Source organism: Melospiza georgiana, chromosome 16 (assembly GCF_028018845.1).
Source record: "Melospiza georgiana isolate bMelGeo1 chromosome 16, bMelGeo1.pri, whole genome shotgun sequence".
In the NCBI taxonomy this organism is placed as follows: Eukaryota; Metazoa; Chordata; class Aves; order Passeriformes; family Passerellidae; genus Melospiza; species Melospiza georgiana.
This window is the reverse complement of record NC_080445.1, coordinates 5,440,709-5,456,493: the sequence shown is the minus strand read 5'-3', so window position 1 is coordinate 5,456,493 and position 15,785 is coordinate 5,440,709. Positions and strand designations below refer to the sequence as shown.

At 37.9% G+C, this 15,785-nt stretch overlaps 2 protein-coding genes across 2 annotated transcripts in view; one reads left to right on the top strand and one right to left on the bottom strand.

The window, feature by feature from the left end:
• C16H7orf50 (chromosome 16 C7orf50 homolog) overlaps nucleotides 1-15,785 on the bottom strand; it is a 119,822-nt gene that overhangs the window by 92,137 nt on the left and 11,900 nt on the right. The gene's annotated exons all lie outside the window — the stretch shown is intronic.
• GPER1 (G protein-coupled estrogen receptor 1) lies at nucleotides 9,501-14,747 on the top strand. Its single transcript, XM_058035223.1, has 2 exons — nucleotides 9,501-9,778; nucleotides 11,126-14,747. The coding sequence occupies exon 2, from the start codon at nucleotides 11,554-11,556 to the stop codon at nucleotides 12,625-12,627; it is 1,074 nt and encodes a 357-aa protein (XP_057891206.1). The 5' UTR covers nucleotides 9,501-9,778; nucleotides 11,126-11,553; the 3' UTR covers nucleotides 12,628-14,747.

The following is a 15,785-nucleotide window of genomic DNA, read 5'->3' as shown; positions in this document are numbered from 1 at the left end:
ACACAAAACTCTAATACAAAGTTGGAATATTTGTGAATAAAAAAGATTCTTTCCCCAGAAAACATTCTACACAGTAAAAATGCCTATTTGTTTAACTTTCTCCAGTGCTGAGGAACATCTTTAATCAGACGTTCCAAATTAATTAGGAATAGTGGGTTCGTTATCTCATGTTTAAATATATTTAATCTTTGCAACTAAAAAAGGTATGTTATTTTCTGTATCAATCAGTACAGGTGCACAGAATTTCCTCTTAGAAGTTGAGCTAATTACGCTTTTAGGTAGTCTGGAAAATGCATATATCCATATCTATTACAGTTTTTCACAAGTGCATACAATGTTCTCATAAAAGTTTTTTGGCTTAAAAGAAAAGGAGCCTCCAAACATTTATACAGTAACAAAATCATTGTATCAACATATCACAGAGTCATTACAGCTAACAGCCTAACCATATTACTCTCAAAATTCCCTATTTCCAGGAATTTATAATGCAGCTGTAATAAATGATCCTTGCTAAAACTTTATCAACAGGTTTATAATGCACCAGTAATCGTTTTCTCAAAGTTCAGCATGCAGAAAAGCATTATTTTTTGCTGTTTTATGCAACAGCTACATCTAAGAAATGACAGTGTTATTAATGTATAAAGATGTTTTGGTATAAAAGCAGTTTGTTCATAACAGTTCTTAAACACTCTCATTAATTTTATACAGGCTCCCCAGCACAGACTGCAGCTATGAAAGGCTTTTTTTCAGAACAGAAAGGAAGCAAAACTAAAACAAAGAAAGGAATGTGGCTCATGCCTCATATTGTGATTATCTTTGCATTTTCCTCAGTATGTGGTGTGAGACTGCAGCTGGGTTCAAATGATACAAAATTCCCACCCTTGTGACAGCACAGTGGAGCTTTTTGTGGCTGGAGCTGCTGCCCACACACTGGATTGCCCTGCAAACCGCCTTGGCCTTTTTTGGCGAGATGGGGAGGAAAAACAGCTCCACCTAAACAGAGCCAGCTCCTTCCCCACCCTCTGAACAGCCAATATTCCATATATTCCACGGGCAACATGAGTGTGCTGGATCCTGGCTGTCCACAAAGCTGAGCTGTACCGAGTGAGGAAAAGCAGGGAGTGGTAAGAGCAGGAACCACATCAAAAATAAAAAGGCAGATTTCTCTGGTTAAAAATAATTTCAAGCTAACTTGGGTAATAACACAGGAGCGTAAAATCCACCAAGAAATTACTGCATTTATTCTGAACAAATGGTTCATACGCCTGACTGCACATAATGTATTCAATGCAAAAATAGGCATTAAAACTGTAATTTAAAACTTGTTTCACCTTCCTTTTCCAGTTCAGTTTCAAACACCGTTGAACAGAAAATAAGCACAGTGTGGAAAGCAGGATGACTTCTCAAAACATGACGTGGATCAGCTACCCAAGCAAGAGCCAGTCTTTCAATTCCACAGAAGAAATTGAAGCTGTCATAACTTCTCAAAACATCATATCCAGAGTTATGCACTGTTACATTGCCTTTTTTGTACCCACTGGATTAATAGCTGGCATATGTATTTTGATCATTTTCATAAAGAATCATTTGCAGAACAGAGAAAGCTTGGACTTACTTCTTCTACACTTCACCATCAGCAATATCATAATGATTTTTTTCTCCTTTACTGTCATCAGTAGACCTGACTATTTAACAGCAACCCACCTTGCCTGTAGCGTACTGTCATTTTTTTTCAACTTTGGTTATTTCAATTCTCAGTATGTTTTAATTTTGACACTTCTCACACTATTACTGAAGAGATTTCCACCATCAACTGCTCTTTGCAAAGCCACCCAAAGACCCATCTTGTGTGTTGGGCTTGTACTCACATGCACCTTCTGTTTGTCCCTGACAGAGGCAGTGCTGGTTGGCACTGACGATTATCACCTGGAAGTGTACTGCCAGTTGGATCCATTATTTGCATGGCCTGCATACGAGATTGTTAAATTCATCTTTGGGTTTGGAATCCCATCACTGCTCCAGATCCTCTGTTTTATTGTTCTGTGGGCTAAAGAAGCACCAGAAGCTCCATCCTTGCAGCAGCACATGCGCGCTTACCCCGCTGTGTACGCGATCATCAGCGCGACAATGTTCATCTGCCGCCTGTTCTATAACGCCATGATTCTCTTCAGGACAGCACTGAAACTGCACGGGAGCATTGGAACCACAAAGAACGAGCTTGTGATGAACATTGCAGAAATAGTGTTGTTCTGTGAGAGCTGTGCTAGTTTGGTAGTTATACTATTTTTTCATAAACCTTGCAAGGATGAAGTGCTTAAAGTCATACACAGGTGCCAAAGGAAAACCCCTGCCAACAATCACCTTGAAATACCAGAAGCAGCCCTGACCCATCAAAGTGGCTCTCAGTAATATTAGCTCTTCAAAAAAAACTGTCAATGCACTTTGCTTTTTAGCTTGTGGGTTTTGGTTTGGTTTTTTACTTCTTCAAAAAAAGGGCAATTGTTCCTTCTTTAGAACCCAAACTTGGCCTATCTTACAGATAGCAGTACTGGAAGAAAAAAAGATGGTCAGTTCTAGTGCTCACAGTGGAATCTGTAAGAAAACTTCTAGAGTCTGGGGCCGTTTGGTTTTTTTTCCATATATACATGTATATTTAAATAATCTACTTCTCTGCAAGCCCTTGCTTCAAAGTCAGGTGGAAAGATGAGCACTGTTGCCATAGAACTGTGCTTCTGCAATATCAGTGCCCTAGCAGAGCTGCAAACAAAAATGTAGCAGGAAGCAACTTTGAACAAAGGTCAAAATCTGTAGTCAGAGCATTTTCTCAGGTGTGCTTCCTCCTTTGACTTCTTACCCTTCAAACTACTTATTTCTATAACACTGGTATATGTAATTCTAGTGGCAGCAGCAGCAAAGTTTTTGTCTGAATTCCTGTGCCAAAAAAAAAAAAAAGAAAGAAATCAAATTAACGGAAACACGGGTCCATAAAGGAAAGCTTTGGGTCCTTTGTGAGGCACTGAACTGGAAAGATCAATAGGATGGCTAATTAAAACTTTGTGCAAGAATGAAAGCTTTTTGTTAATGTACTCTCAGCTTCTACTTTGCATTTAGACTTACAGCAATGATTGATTTAAGCCATTCCTGACGAGTTCATTCAGAAGTACAGTCATTGGAAGCCACATTTTCAGTAATACACTAACTGAGAAACAGAGAAAAGCCAGCTCAGAACAGTAGAACTGAGGTGTATTTTTAAGAGGGCAAACAAAATCCAAGCCCCAGTTCCTAAATGGAATCCAGGCTCTGCTAAAGACAAGCATTGTACATTTAAATGACAGTTGATGGGTAAACGGTGCAAAAAGAGGGAAAAATCTGAATTAGAATAAAACAGCTGTGGTGCAGGAGTTTGGATGAAGCCCTGCAGGATCACTAGCTGATGCAGGCTGAGATGTAGGTGCAAAGCTGTAAATGCTTGCTTTGAGCACACTATTACTGCCACCAAATCTGGCCAGGAGCCACCTTAGGCATTTGGCTTCGGCTTCATCTTCTGTTAAAAAAGTGGAAAGAACGGAAACAGGAAAAGCACAGAATTGTACTAAAACTTGGATAATGACGTAGACTCAGATGGCAAAGTTACAAAAACACTGATGCTTAAATCTGTGCCTTTGTATGAAACCCAGGTGCTAATGGAACTGAGAGGGGTTTTTTGCAGTTATATCCTTTGAAAGATCTTCCTGATTTGTGTGGGGAGCTGGTGTAAATCAGCATGGGCTGCCTAAGAGAGAACAGCAGGAACTGACTGATCAGGATGAACATCTTCCACAAGCCAACAGCCAAGTGCAGAAATGGAAGAATAATAGTCATGCAGAATACAGATCAATTATCTAGAGATATGGATCTAGTCTGGGACATCCAAATCCTGACAGGTATGGACCATGACTGTACCACATGCAAATAAAGGGCAATATGTAATCCCACTATGACTGTAAGGACCAACATTTCCACAAGCTGGTAAAATGTCTGCATTACATTGTGTCAGCCTGTTCAATTTTGTTCTGCTGCCAGCATGAACAGATGGATAATTAAAGAACTCTATATATAAACAGATCATTATAGAACGTGGTCAGAAAGGAAGTAGGTAGATAAGAATCATCTCTTTGAGGAGCCAATTTCATACTTGTGAAAGGAATTCTCAGATGGCATCAGAGGTTTTGTTTTGCACCTGAGAAGAGGGAGATTAAACAACACAGACCAAAGATCAGCCTTGCAGAAAGATGTCTGAAGAGATGAGTTGTAGGAGCTGTACATCACTGAAAAAGCTGACAGACTGAGTTAAAGAATATGTCACAAGATGCAAGCTGTTTATCCCAGCTCAGAAAGTCAGAGGTTCAGCTGCACTGTGGATGAGGAGGATATTTTGTAGTATGGGAATTGTGTGAAAATTATTCTACTTTACTTACAGCTTCCATATATTTTATATTTAAGGATAAAAGAATAAATATTGTGTTGTTTCTGAGTTACTTTGAAAGGTGCCTAAAAGAAAATTGAGTCAGTAAAAGCTGGCTGGGTCCTGGAAAGTGATGTGAGTGAATGCCAGTAACACACCTGTGAGGAGCCACGGGGTTGAGCAGGGCACACAGGGGCTTCATGATGCTCTCAGCAGGACACACAGCTAGAGCAGAGCCATACCCAAGTGCCACAGACAAAAAAACCTGCAGGGACCCACTGTCAGATGTAGGATCTGAGAGTGAGCACACCTTGGCTCACTCTCAGAATGAACAACTGTGTGTGAGTCTGTGAGCACTCCTGGGGAAAGCCCCTGGCTGCCATCTGTGAAATGTGAGTGTGTGTACTCTGATCTCCTCCCTGTCCACGTGGAACAAACCTGAGTATTTTCTGCATGGCTGGTTACATTGCCATGAAGAAATCTCTCTGTACAGTGAAAAGACTTTGCAACTGAGTATGAGAAAACAAAGGTAAACATGAGGGAAGAGGTTGAAAAATGCAAAACTGTAACTCAAATAGTTCAGAGCATAAATTTCAGCAATACAGAAATGTTTTCACAGAATTATTCTTGATAAAGTCAGAGCTTACATTAAAGTTTAGGGCAATGAACATGTGGTCCTAAAGAAAATCTATTTGCATCAAGCTAGAATATGAAAGCAAACACCCCTATGTGCAACAGGGAAGGAACACAAGCAGTTTCCCAAAATCCTATTAATACAGTCTGATATGAGGGAGAAAAGAGCAGCTTTAGCTAAGATTAAAAGTAATATTTTTAAAATAATTAATAATCAAAAGAATATTTTTCAGAACAAAATAAAATCTCCATGCTGAGATTTTTTCCTCTTATGCAAGCAGCAGTTTGGTTGAACCCTCACTTCTCCCAGGCTTCACCCAGTTGTGAACAGAATGTTCCAGAAGAAACACAGCATATATTTTTATAGGCAGGCTGTCAAAATTAACTGAAGGGATATACTGGAAAGTTCAAAGGAGAATATTTTACTTCTGTCTTGGTAATATTTGTATCTTTCCACGACTTTAGTCTTCATTTGAAAAAAAACACTGTTCAGTAGACAAAGAGAAATTATCAGGCTGCTGAAATTAAATCTTGAATTTCTGAGTTGGTAACATGTTTTGGAAAAGAACTCAGGACTCCTCATTACTGAACCAGCTGGCTCAAACTTGATCTGATCCCATTGCAAACGACATTTGAGCCACAGACTGAATGTGCGCACTTGAATCACAACTCGAGCTGCTCCATCCCTACACAAATTTCTAAGCCTGCCCTTAGTTACATTCTAACATTAAACTTACAGACACTGAAAGGGCACCAGTATTATTTATCTTGATTTGGAGGTAGCTGCAGAAAACTCAAGCAATTCCGCCAAAGTAAGTACTCTATATAATATGTCCACCATATATGTTGCACCACAGATAAATTCACTAATGGATAGAATGAAAGAATGCACTTCACTTCCATGGTACAAAGTGTCCAGCAAAGGACTGCCACACTTGGCCACTAAAATAAAAACCACTGATGTTTTGCAAAAAACCTTTTAAAATAGCATTTGAATAAAGCCTGAAGTCCTATGATGGGGCTCTGAGCACTCTGGTTTAGTGGAAGATGTCCCTGCTCATGGCAGAGGGCTTGGATCTAGATGATCTTCAAGATCCTTTTCAGCCCAAACCATCCCAGGATTCTGTGATCTTTCACTAGACAACATTTTGTGGCCCCATTTAGTGGAATTTTTAGATTATCCCTTAAGAGTTTTGCAATATATGCTCTAAGAAAAATAAAAAGGTTTTACCAGAATAGTTTGAATGGGTTTGAATGGGTGTAGTCCCTGCAAAAGGAAAAGGCTGAACTTTAAAAAATTATTTTTAGTAAGAAAAATGCATTCTCAGAATTACTGGCGACTGGAAAGCCTAAATACACAAAATACACTCCATCCAAGCTTTTCTGAAGGCACAGAGACAAATTCCAGCTCAAACTAAGTTTAATTATTTGCAAGAAAGATTATTTGCTACTGAGGCTGGACAGGATAAAGTATGAGGGTGCTCTAGAGCAGGGTAATGGATGCTGATTTCATTCAGTGGTTGAAAAAGGTGAGAGAGGATATGGACATCAGTCTACCTGGAAAACCTCATGAACCCAACACCTGTATTTCCTCTAGAGATAGTTCCAGAAGAGATTCTCTTCTGGAGAATCACAGATTTTATTTCTTTTGCAAATGGTTTTATTACAGTGCAAGCATTCCAATACAATTTTAATTTCTGCTTCCTTCCCGTTCCATGCAATACAGTGCCTTACTTTCCAGCTTTCTATACCCTTGCCCTGATCTAATTCCTCCAGGACTCAACAGCTTCATACCCAAAACACTTCCACACTTCTGACAGAATCCAAGAGTCTCTTCCATCTCAGAGGGTTTATCCAGCTGGAGAGGCTGCCACAGAGTGCTGGCACAAGAGCTGGGATGCACCAGATCTCTCAGTGCTGCTGTCTCCCATGCTCACACCTCCCACTTTCCTTCTCCTCAGCTGCCACCTTTAGCAGCACAGTAACAGGCACATATGTTGAAGTCTGCTAAATTACACAGAGGATCTTCTATTATACCCCAGATTCAGCCTCTTGGTGCACTTAAGTACATCACAACTGCACCAGTGTTTCTGAAAGGCTCTCTGGTGTTAGACATGTTTACTGAGACATTTACAGAGCTTTACACATTGACTGCTACCTAAAAACAAACCAGGAAAATTCTAAATGCTGGATTACTGAGCTCTGACATTATACAAATGCTACTGCACCAGTTGCTTTCACAGATTTTCTCAGCAACAATCACAGGAAGGTAAGACAGGTGAAGCTTTAAGACTCAACGCTGTCACAGCTGTGACCATGGATCATTAAGGCAGTCACTGTAAAGTCCTGGGGAATACTGACAGGGAAAGAGCAAAAGTACAATGTTCAGCAGCTGCTATATTTTCAAGTATTTTATGGAATATGGAAATTACAAACACTGAGATTAAGATAGATTAATCAATAATAATAATTTGACTGCATAAACAAGGGCCTGAAAATGTTGGGATCTGTTTTAGGAAACAGGATTCCGAGGATTCGCACAATCATCTCACAAAATATTTAGAGAAATCCAGAACTCATTAATTACAATATAATAATATACAAAATTACTATAATACTAAATATGATCTCTCATGCTGCACAGTTCTTCACAGCACAGAAAACAGTACTTCATAGGTCGTTTGAATTTCCTCATAGCTCTGGAAGTACGGCAAAGTGACATATTTCTCACCATGAATTCAAACAAGAAAATTATCATTCAGAATTATGTATTTTAGTAGTAAATCAGCTGATCTTCACAGCTAGACAAGCAAGGACAGACAGACCAGCTGATTATCAAATCCAAGCCCCCATAATAACAAACAACGGACAACCAGAAGTGAACATTACACATGAAGAAAAGTAAAAAATCCTTCAGGCCCTTGCAAGATCAGTGGCAGCTCTGAAGGACAGAACTAAGTACAGCAAAACCACATGATCAACAATCAACAATAAAGACTCTTTTTAATCCTGTTCTTTTATGACAGCAAAAAATTAAGACCTTCAAAGCTGGTATCACAAGATTTTTCCAACATTTACAATATTCCAGTCCTACAGTGCAATCATATTTGTACACATCTCAAAGCAAAACACTTTAGGCTCTGTCCTTATCACCCTGTATTAAAACACTCCGTTCCACACACAGTGGAAATCTTCTGTTCAAAAAAACTTTACCAGCACCAATCTGCGCAAAGACTCTTTTGATCTAAATAATAACCGATTCAAAAACTATTTACCAAAAGCCATCATGCAAGAACATCTTTAAAAACTGTTTTAATAGCACTGCCAAAATCCTCTATTCCTAGGCACAGTTGTTGTTCCTATATTCCTAGGTGTTGCAGAAAAAGCAGCAAATAATGTATTTGCTTCAATGAAGGCAGAGGGCTTCTGCTTCCAAAGCCACTCACATAAAGAATCTCTGCTTCACTTTCCTGCAGAGAGATCCTTTGTAACCTAAAGATATTTGACCACTGTAATTGGTGCCATACATTCATTATAATCACATGTTAATTGCTTACTCCACACTTCTGAAACTGTCACACTGTCTTCTTGAAGTCCTAAATGCTGAGATCCCATTCATCTCATTCCAGCAGCAGCAGAATGCTGCAGCAAAGCCACTCACAGCACTGAGCATTCAGGTGTCAGATCAACATAACCACAGAAAGCAACTGTCACAAATAAAATATTGCTCTTTGATGAGGAAGCTTTGACTTTCTTCCCATTCTAAGAGTTTGCCACCAGTAGGTGGTGTTACTTGAAACGTCAAGTAGGTTTTTTTACCCCCTGCAGATGAAATGCAAAACTCCACCTGCAACACTGGTGTTTCATGCAAAACTGAGGCTCTTCATTCTCTGTAGGGTAAGCTTATTTCCTCCATGTGATTTTGAGCTGAGCAATTTTAAGAAGTAAGAGAATGACAACATACACCTGAAAATTTAAATACAGACAAAATGGGATCGACATGAAGGTAGGAAAACTGAAAATTATCTTCTCTGTTTAGCAAATGACCCTTCTCAGATGCTTGATGCCTTCAATCCAATATTTCCCTTTAGATTGCCCAGAGGCTTTTAAAAAACAGCACAAATAACAGAAATAATTGCTTTATATCTACGTAAAATATGCTTCCTTGCAATCCGCAAATAAATCTCTTAATTATTGTTCAGCTGAGCTCTAGATTTGAACGGACTATAAAACTTAAAATAACACCAGAGGCAGAAAGGAGGGTGCAATTTGGCAAAATAAAACTGACAAATACAAGAGAAAGATGTTTGAGTAGTTGTAGCAGAAAAGAAACCAGCAGAAACAGGGTTAATTCTAGCCTTATAAGGCTGTTCAGCAGCACTTCAACTGCACACAAATTAGAGCAACCCTGGGAATCTATAAAGCTTGTTTTATTGCCAAGGACAAGCAGCAAGATCTGCATTTTGCTCTTGTAAACTCTCCTTTATTTCATAAGTTTTAAAGCAGAAAAAGACTTTTATATGATTTTTGTTTTTACTGCTGAATCATCAACAGGTGGCACCCACTGCAGCTCTGCACACCTAAAAGCAAGTTTTTTTCCGAGAGGACAGTGGAAGTTGGCACATCCATTACGTGTGCACCCAGCAAGGAGCAGCCTGCTGCTGTCTGCAGGAGAACCAGCTCGGGAGAAATGGAATTAAGGTAAAATAAAGTGTTTCACAGTACATAGTTACCTGTAATGCTTTTAATTGCTTGGCTTTTGGCAGCCTTTCAGATGTAATTAAAATCTGACCACCTACGGACCTTTTAAAATCAATTGCTCAGGCTGTTAACTTATCATTTATTGTATTTAAATCTGTTTTACTGCCTTGTTCACAAATAAAAGGCTGTTACATAAAGACAACAGTTTATGTCTGACTTCACAGCTGCTTGAAACAAACACTGAACCTTCTAATGAGCACAATTTCATATGGATATTTTTGCATGAAGATTTACACGATTAAAATGGTTCAAAACACAGCAACAGGTACTGGGAACTTATACCTGTTTCATTATTAAAAACAAGCTCTGGAACCTGTATCGTTATTTAAGTATCTGTAGCTATTTCTGATTACTTGAATACATTGAAGCAAACTCAGAGCTGTATTTCTGACTAAAACTACTCTAACCCTCCTACTCCACCAGTGATCTCTTTCCTCCCCCAGATTGCACACTGGCAGGATTTAAGTCATCAAAATGTGGAAATATGCATGAATTTTACTAGCAAACAATTTAAAAATATATATTTTCATGTAAAAAAAAAAAAAAGTCAATGGTTTGACAGTAAGATGCAGATTAAAGCAATTTAAAAGATTTAAAACTTAGCACAAAATAACCTGGTTTGTAATTGCCTAGCTGTTTTATTTGTTTGGGGTGTTTTTTGTTTGGCTCTTTCTTTTTTTAAATAAACTTCTAGCAATGCTTCAAGTGTATAACATTCAACATTTAGAAGTAAACAAATCTGATAACTGGTTATTTTCCATTACTACCTGGAAGTCAGTGAAAGTTAATAAATTACAACAGAAAACAAACTGAGTATAATAATGTTGGTGTAAATCAATATGCTGCTTGTATTACCTTCATTTCTAAAATCTGCCTTTCCCTCCCACTGAAAGCAGCAGGAACCAACTGCTTTTCATCTCTGTTGCCTTCTCAGCCACAGACTCTGCTATTTATTACTCTTACAAGCTGACAAAATAAATATCTATGTATATATATTTAAAAATACAGTTTTCCTATATTAGGTTAAAGTCACTCATTGGATTTCTCTGTATTTCTTCATTTTTTTAATACTGAAACCCTGACGGGCACACATAATTTTAACAGACTTGCCCTCATGATGGTATTTTGATCTAGAACAAATTTAAATTCTTTTAAGTGAACCTTTGCATGCATATTAGAACATGATGTTTTCCACAACCTCGGCTGTGATTGAAGTTAGCAGAAGCTAATGGCACATGGAACAGTGCTGGAATATGAGATTAATCGTTTTCCATTTGCAAATTGCAGGTCCAAGGATGTTCATTGATTATTAAAAGAAAACAAATGGAGCTAGAATTCCACTGCCTTCCAACTTGCATGAAGGAACACTGCTGCTGAAAAGCTTTTATTAAAGAGATCCAAGTACCACCATGGTAAAAAGATTCCTACATGATCTTAAGGCATACAGGAACTGCAAATTCTCTCATTTAAAATGTATATAGCATCCTGTAAAACAAATTAAGATATTCACTATTTGTAGTATATTTCAGTCAGTTTTAAGTCTAATTAATTTGACTTTTAAAGTATTTTAATTTCCTATACAAAAGTCTGTACCTTTTTCAATTCCAACCAAAAATGCTTACTAAGAATTCAGTTGAAACCAACCAAAAATCTGATTTTTTTGGTATTGCCATTAAACTGTGATTACTAACATCTTTTCTGCAGATATTTTAACCATGGAAACTTATTCTGCCTCAGTATCACCTGTTATATGTAACAGCACAACTTTTAACCTGAATGGATCCCATTTGTGTAACGAAAGCATATCCTCTAGATTAGCCGATAAATCAGAACACCAACAATATGTTATTGGCCTTTTCTTATCATGTCTTTACACAATATTCCTTTTTCCTATCGGTTTTGTGGGAAACATTCTGATACTGGTTGTCAACATTAGCTTTCGGGAAAAAATGACAATCCCAGACCTTTACTTCATCAACCTGGCAGTGGCTGATCTCATTCTAGTGGCCGATTCTCTCATTGAGGTGTTTAATCTTGATGAAAAATATTACGATATCACCATCATCTGTACCTTTATGTCTTTGTTCCTTCAGATCAACATGTATAGCAGCATTTTCTTTCTGACATGGATGAGTTTTGACAGATACCTAGCCCTGGCCAAAGTAATGAGATCCAACTTATTTCGCACTATGCAGCACGCTAGACTGAGCTGTGGGCTCATATGGATGGCATCCATTTCGGCAGCTCTAGTCCCATTTACAGCCGTGCACTTACAGCACACCGGAGAGGTCTATTTCTGTTTTGCAGATGTAAAAGAAATCCAGTGGCTAGAGATAACCCTGGGGTTTATTATCCCCTTTGTGATCATCGGTCTTTGTTACTCATTAATTGTTCGAGTCCTTATAAAAGCACACAAGCACAGGAGTCTCCGGCTGCGGCGACAGAAGGCTCTGCGCATGATTTTTGTTGTTGTCCTGGTTTTCTTTATCTGCTGGCTCCCTGAAAACGTCTTCATTAGCGTCCAACTTCTCCAGAGGAAAAGCGAGCCCGTCTCCTCAAACAGCCCATCCTTCAGGCATGATTATCCTTTAACAGGACATATTGTGAACCTAGCAGCTTTTTCTAATAGCTGCTTGAACCCCTTAATTTACAGCTTTCTGGGGGAAACCTTCAGAGACAAACTGCGACTGTACATTGAACAGAAAACAAAAATGTCAACATTGCATCGCTTCTGTCAGGCTGCCCTAACGTCTGTCATTCCTGACAGTAATGAGCAATCAGAAGTCTGATTTAGTGGCATTGTAAAGAACATATGACTGTGAAGTTGTGCAAATAGTGAACAAAATGCTTGCTACTAACAGAAAAAAAGTGCATTTGTGTGTGTGTGTGTATATATATATTGTATCGCTCTATTGAGTATTGAAGGTTTATATTCAAAATGTTTTTATGACAAGACTTTAATGTAGAAGAATATGTTTTAGTCAGAGTTATATTTAATTATGAACAGGATTATTAAAAGCTGAGCACTGAAGAAGCTTTATTTTGTATTATACATATATAAATGACAATATAAGAGAAAATTTTATCAACTTAGGAAGACTCTAGATGTAATCTGATTATCAGAGATGATACTTTGCTGGTGTATATAAGGTACTTCCACTGAAATAATGAAGCTGCCGTAACAGTGAGGAAAAATCATTACAACATATTGATGTGGAGATGCAGAAAACATTGATTTTTTTTTCACCCAAACATGTTAAGATGAATTACTTTGCTTACAAGAAGTACATGGTACTATCGTCACTGTATTCCAGCATGTCTTCCATGATTAAGTTTTTGATCTTAATATAATCAAGCACAGTGATGAGTTTTTGTCTTCTAAATGTAATCTACTGTTTACATCAGTACTTGATCAAAACCAAAATCATCTGTAACTGTAGTGCTCATCTCAAAGATCTTCACAGAAGCAAAATGTAGTGCTTCATTCTGTCTTTTAAGGATTGACCCCAATGATCTCTCTCAGAACAAACATAATTGGCCTTTTTGTCAAAAGTACGCCAACATCGTGTACATTCACACCTGCCTTCAGATCTGAGTGCACATTGCACAAAATCTCTTCACATTCCAGAACAAAATGCTGTGATTTTTAAGGAAGCGTCACTTTCTGCAAAAGATACTGTAGATATTGTGTAGATATTGCTTGTGAGAGTGACAGAAATCTCCATTTTTAGGAAGGAAGACCATATGTAATGGAGAGTGTGATTATCAGATTTGAACTGCAAGCACACCCATCCCACTTTCAGAAACCCAGCCTTTCAAAATTGTAAGATACATTTTAGACGCTTTGATCATTTGAAGATTAATTATACTAAGCAAACAAATGATAGCACCACTTACTGGAAAACAATAGTGTTTCTTTTCTTCTAGCAAATAATTGGGTTGTAAATCTGATTGATGTTTAGCACAGGTTACTCCTGGACTTGTTCAGAGGAAGCTATAAAGTTCCTAGAGATTAGTGTGCAAGATCATTAAAATATCACTTGCTGCATCTCTTAAGTGAACAAACTCATTTCACTTCTGTGCTTATTGACTGAAGCACCAGAACTCAGCAGAATAAGATGTTCTATCCTATTTTCAAATGTCATACATTAATTAATTAGCACAGTAACAGATTTTAAAGGATTTTAAATGTAGACCTTTAAAACAATGACTAAAGCTACTAAAGCAATAAAGAAAACAGTGAAAATGATGATTCCATTCATATTTCTCATGAAATATCTTGAGCTTCTTAGTGGAAGCTTTGGCCACAGAAGACTTGACCTATAAACAGAAAGGCCACAAGACGATGATGGCTGAATTTGAAATAGATAGCTGGATATTCCTGCAGCTCCAACAGGAGCAGCACTGTGGAGTCTGAGGCAACTGCAGATTGTTTCCAAGTGATTGCTAATCACAGTCTAATGAAAAACGTGTTTAGTTCCATCCTCTCTGCACAACACCAAGCAAATCTCCTCTCAAGACAGATGCAAGCAGAGAACAAGTTGCTAAAATACAGTAAGTTATCTCCCACCATTGTGCTGCATCACACACACCCTTTTTCCTCAGTACTTTTAGCCACAATTACTCAGGTCCTGTGGACTGCCAATAGACATTAACCACACCAGTAAAGATGGCTATTTCAGACAACACCCAGCTGAAGGAAGGGATAATTGTTTTGGCAATGCAATTCTGAGAAGACAGACACATCTTGAGCTTACAGATGTATTAGGTTTGTGCAATTGTGACACTTGTCACGAATAAAAAAACTTATTTGGGGTGGCAGGAATACACTTTCCCAATTGCAGGTGTTGATTATTTTGGTTTTTTAGGAATAAGATCCTTTCTCCTCCTGCCTCCTTCCAATACAAGTCTATGGTAGAAGCCTTTCTGCTACCCCTGCAGAACACAACTCAAGAAAGTTTTTGTGCAGAAGCTTATAATAATAAACAAACAGCAATAGCAAATGCCTGCTCATGCATCCTCCAAAGTAGTTTGTTTCTAAGTGATCTTATTCAGTAATATACAGTGAAATTTAGGAAAGACCAGATTACCACAGCATTAAGAAAACACCGTTTACTCAACCTGAAACAACCTATTGCATGTTTAAAACCAAATTACAAACCTCAAGTACCTGATGGGTTCCCTACTGCTGATATTTTGGAACAGGCTTATGAACTGTGCCTGAAATTACTAAATTTAAACATACTTCTTACTTTAAATGCAAAGCACTCTCCCAGCTGAAAAAACTGCACACTTATTCCCAAAGCTTTTTTTTTTTTAAACAGTAACTCTGTACAAAGTAATATTTACAGAAATGTTATACAACTTCCATGTGTTTATGTACACAACATGTTTTCTGCAAGCCAGCATCTTCCAATAACTCGCTGATATGGCTTATCCATGCACCAAAAGGATCTCAGCTTGATGTGCCATTTTTTTTTAATTTCAAAGAACATAATCACAGAACATAAGTAAATAAAACCTTTTCTAGAGTGTAGAGGAAAAAGGGAATAGGAGCAAGAATTTTTATACAATTCCTTCACTTTTTTACCTCTGGTCTCTCACAAATTGTTTCATTGCTAAGTTGAAGGAAAAGATTCCATATGCCTTTCTAAAACACTGGACTGATGACAACTATGAGATTTAAAAACCTGTTTATCACAGTTGTTTACAATCTTTGCTGTAATACTCTACATAAAGTTTCCAGACATGAAAAGTCTAGTATTAGGAAAAGCTCACAGAAAAGAGGAGAGAGGGAATAATCAAAAAATCCCTGAAACCATTAACTGCTTTTGAAAATAATACTTTAGCACAAGACTGCCTTGAATGCACAGGGTATAACTGAATATCTAGAAACAAAATAAATGCAAACAGCACAAACTAGTACCAGTCTGGACCTGATGCAACT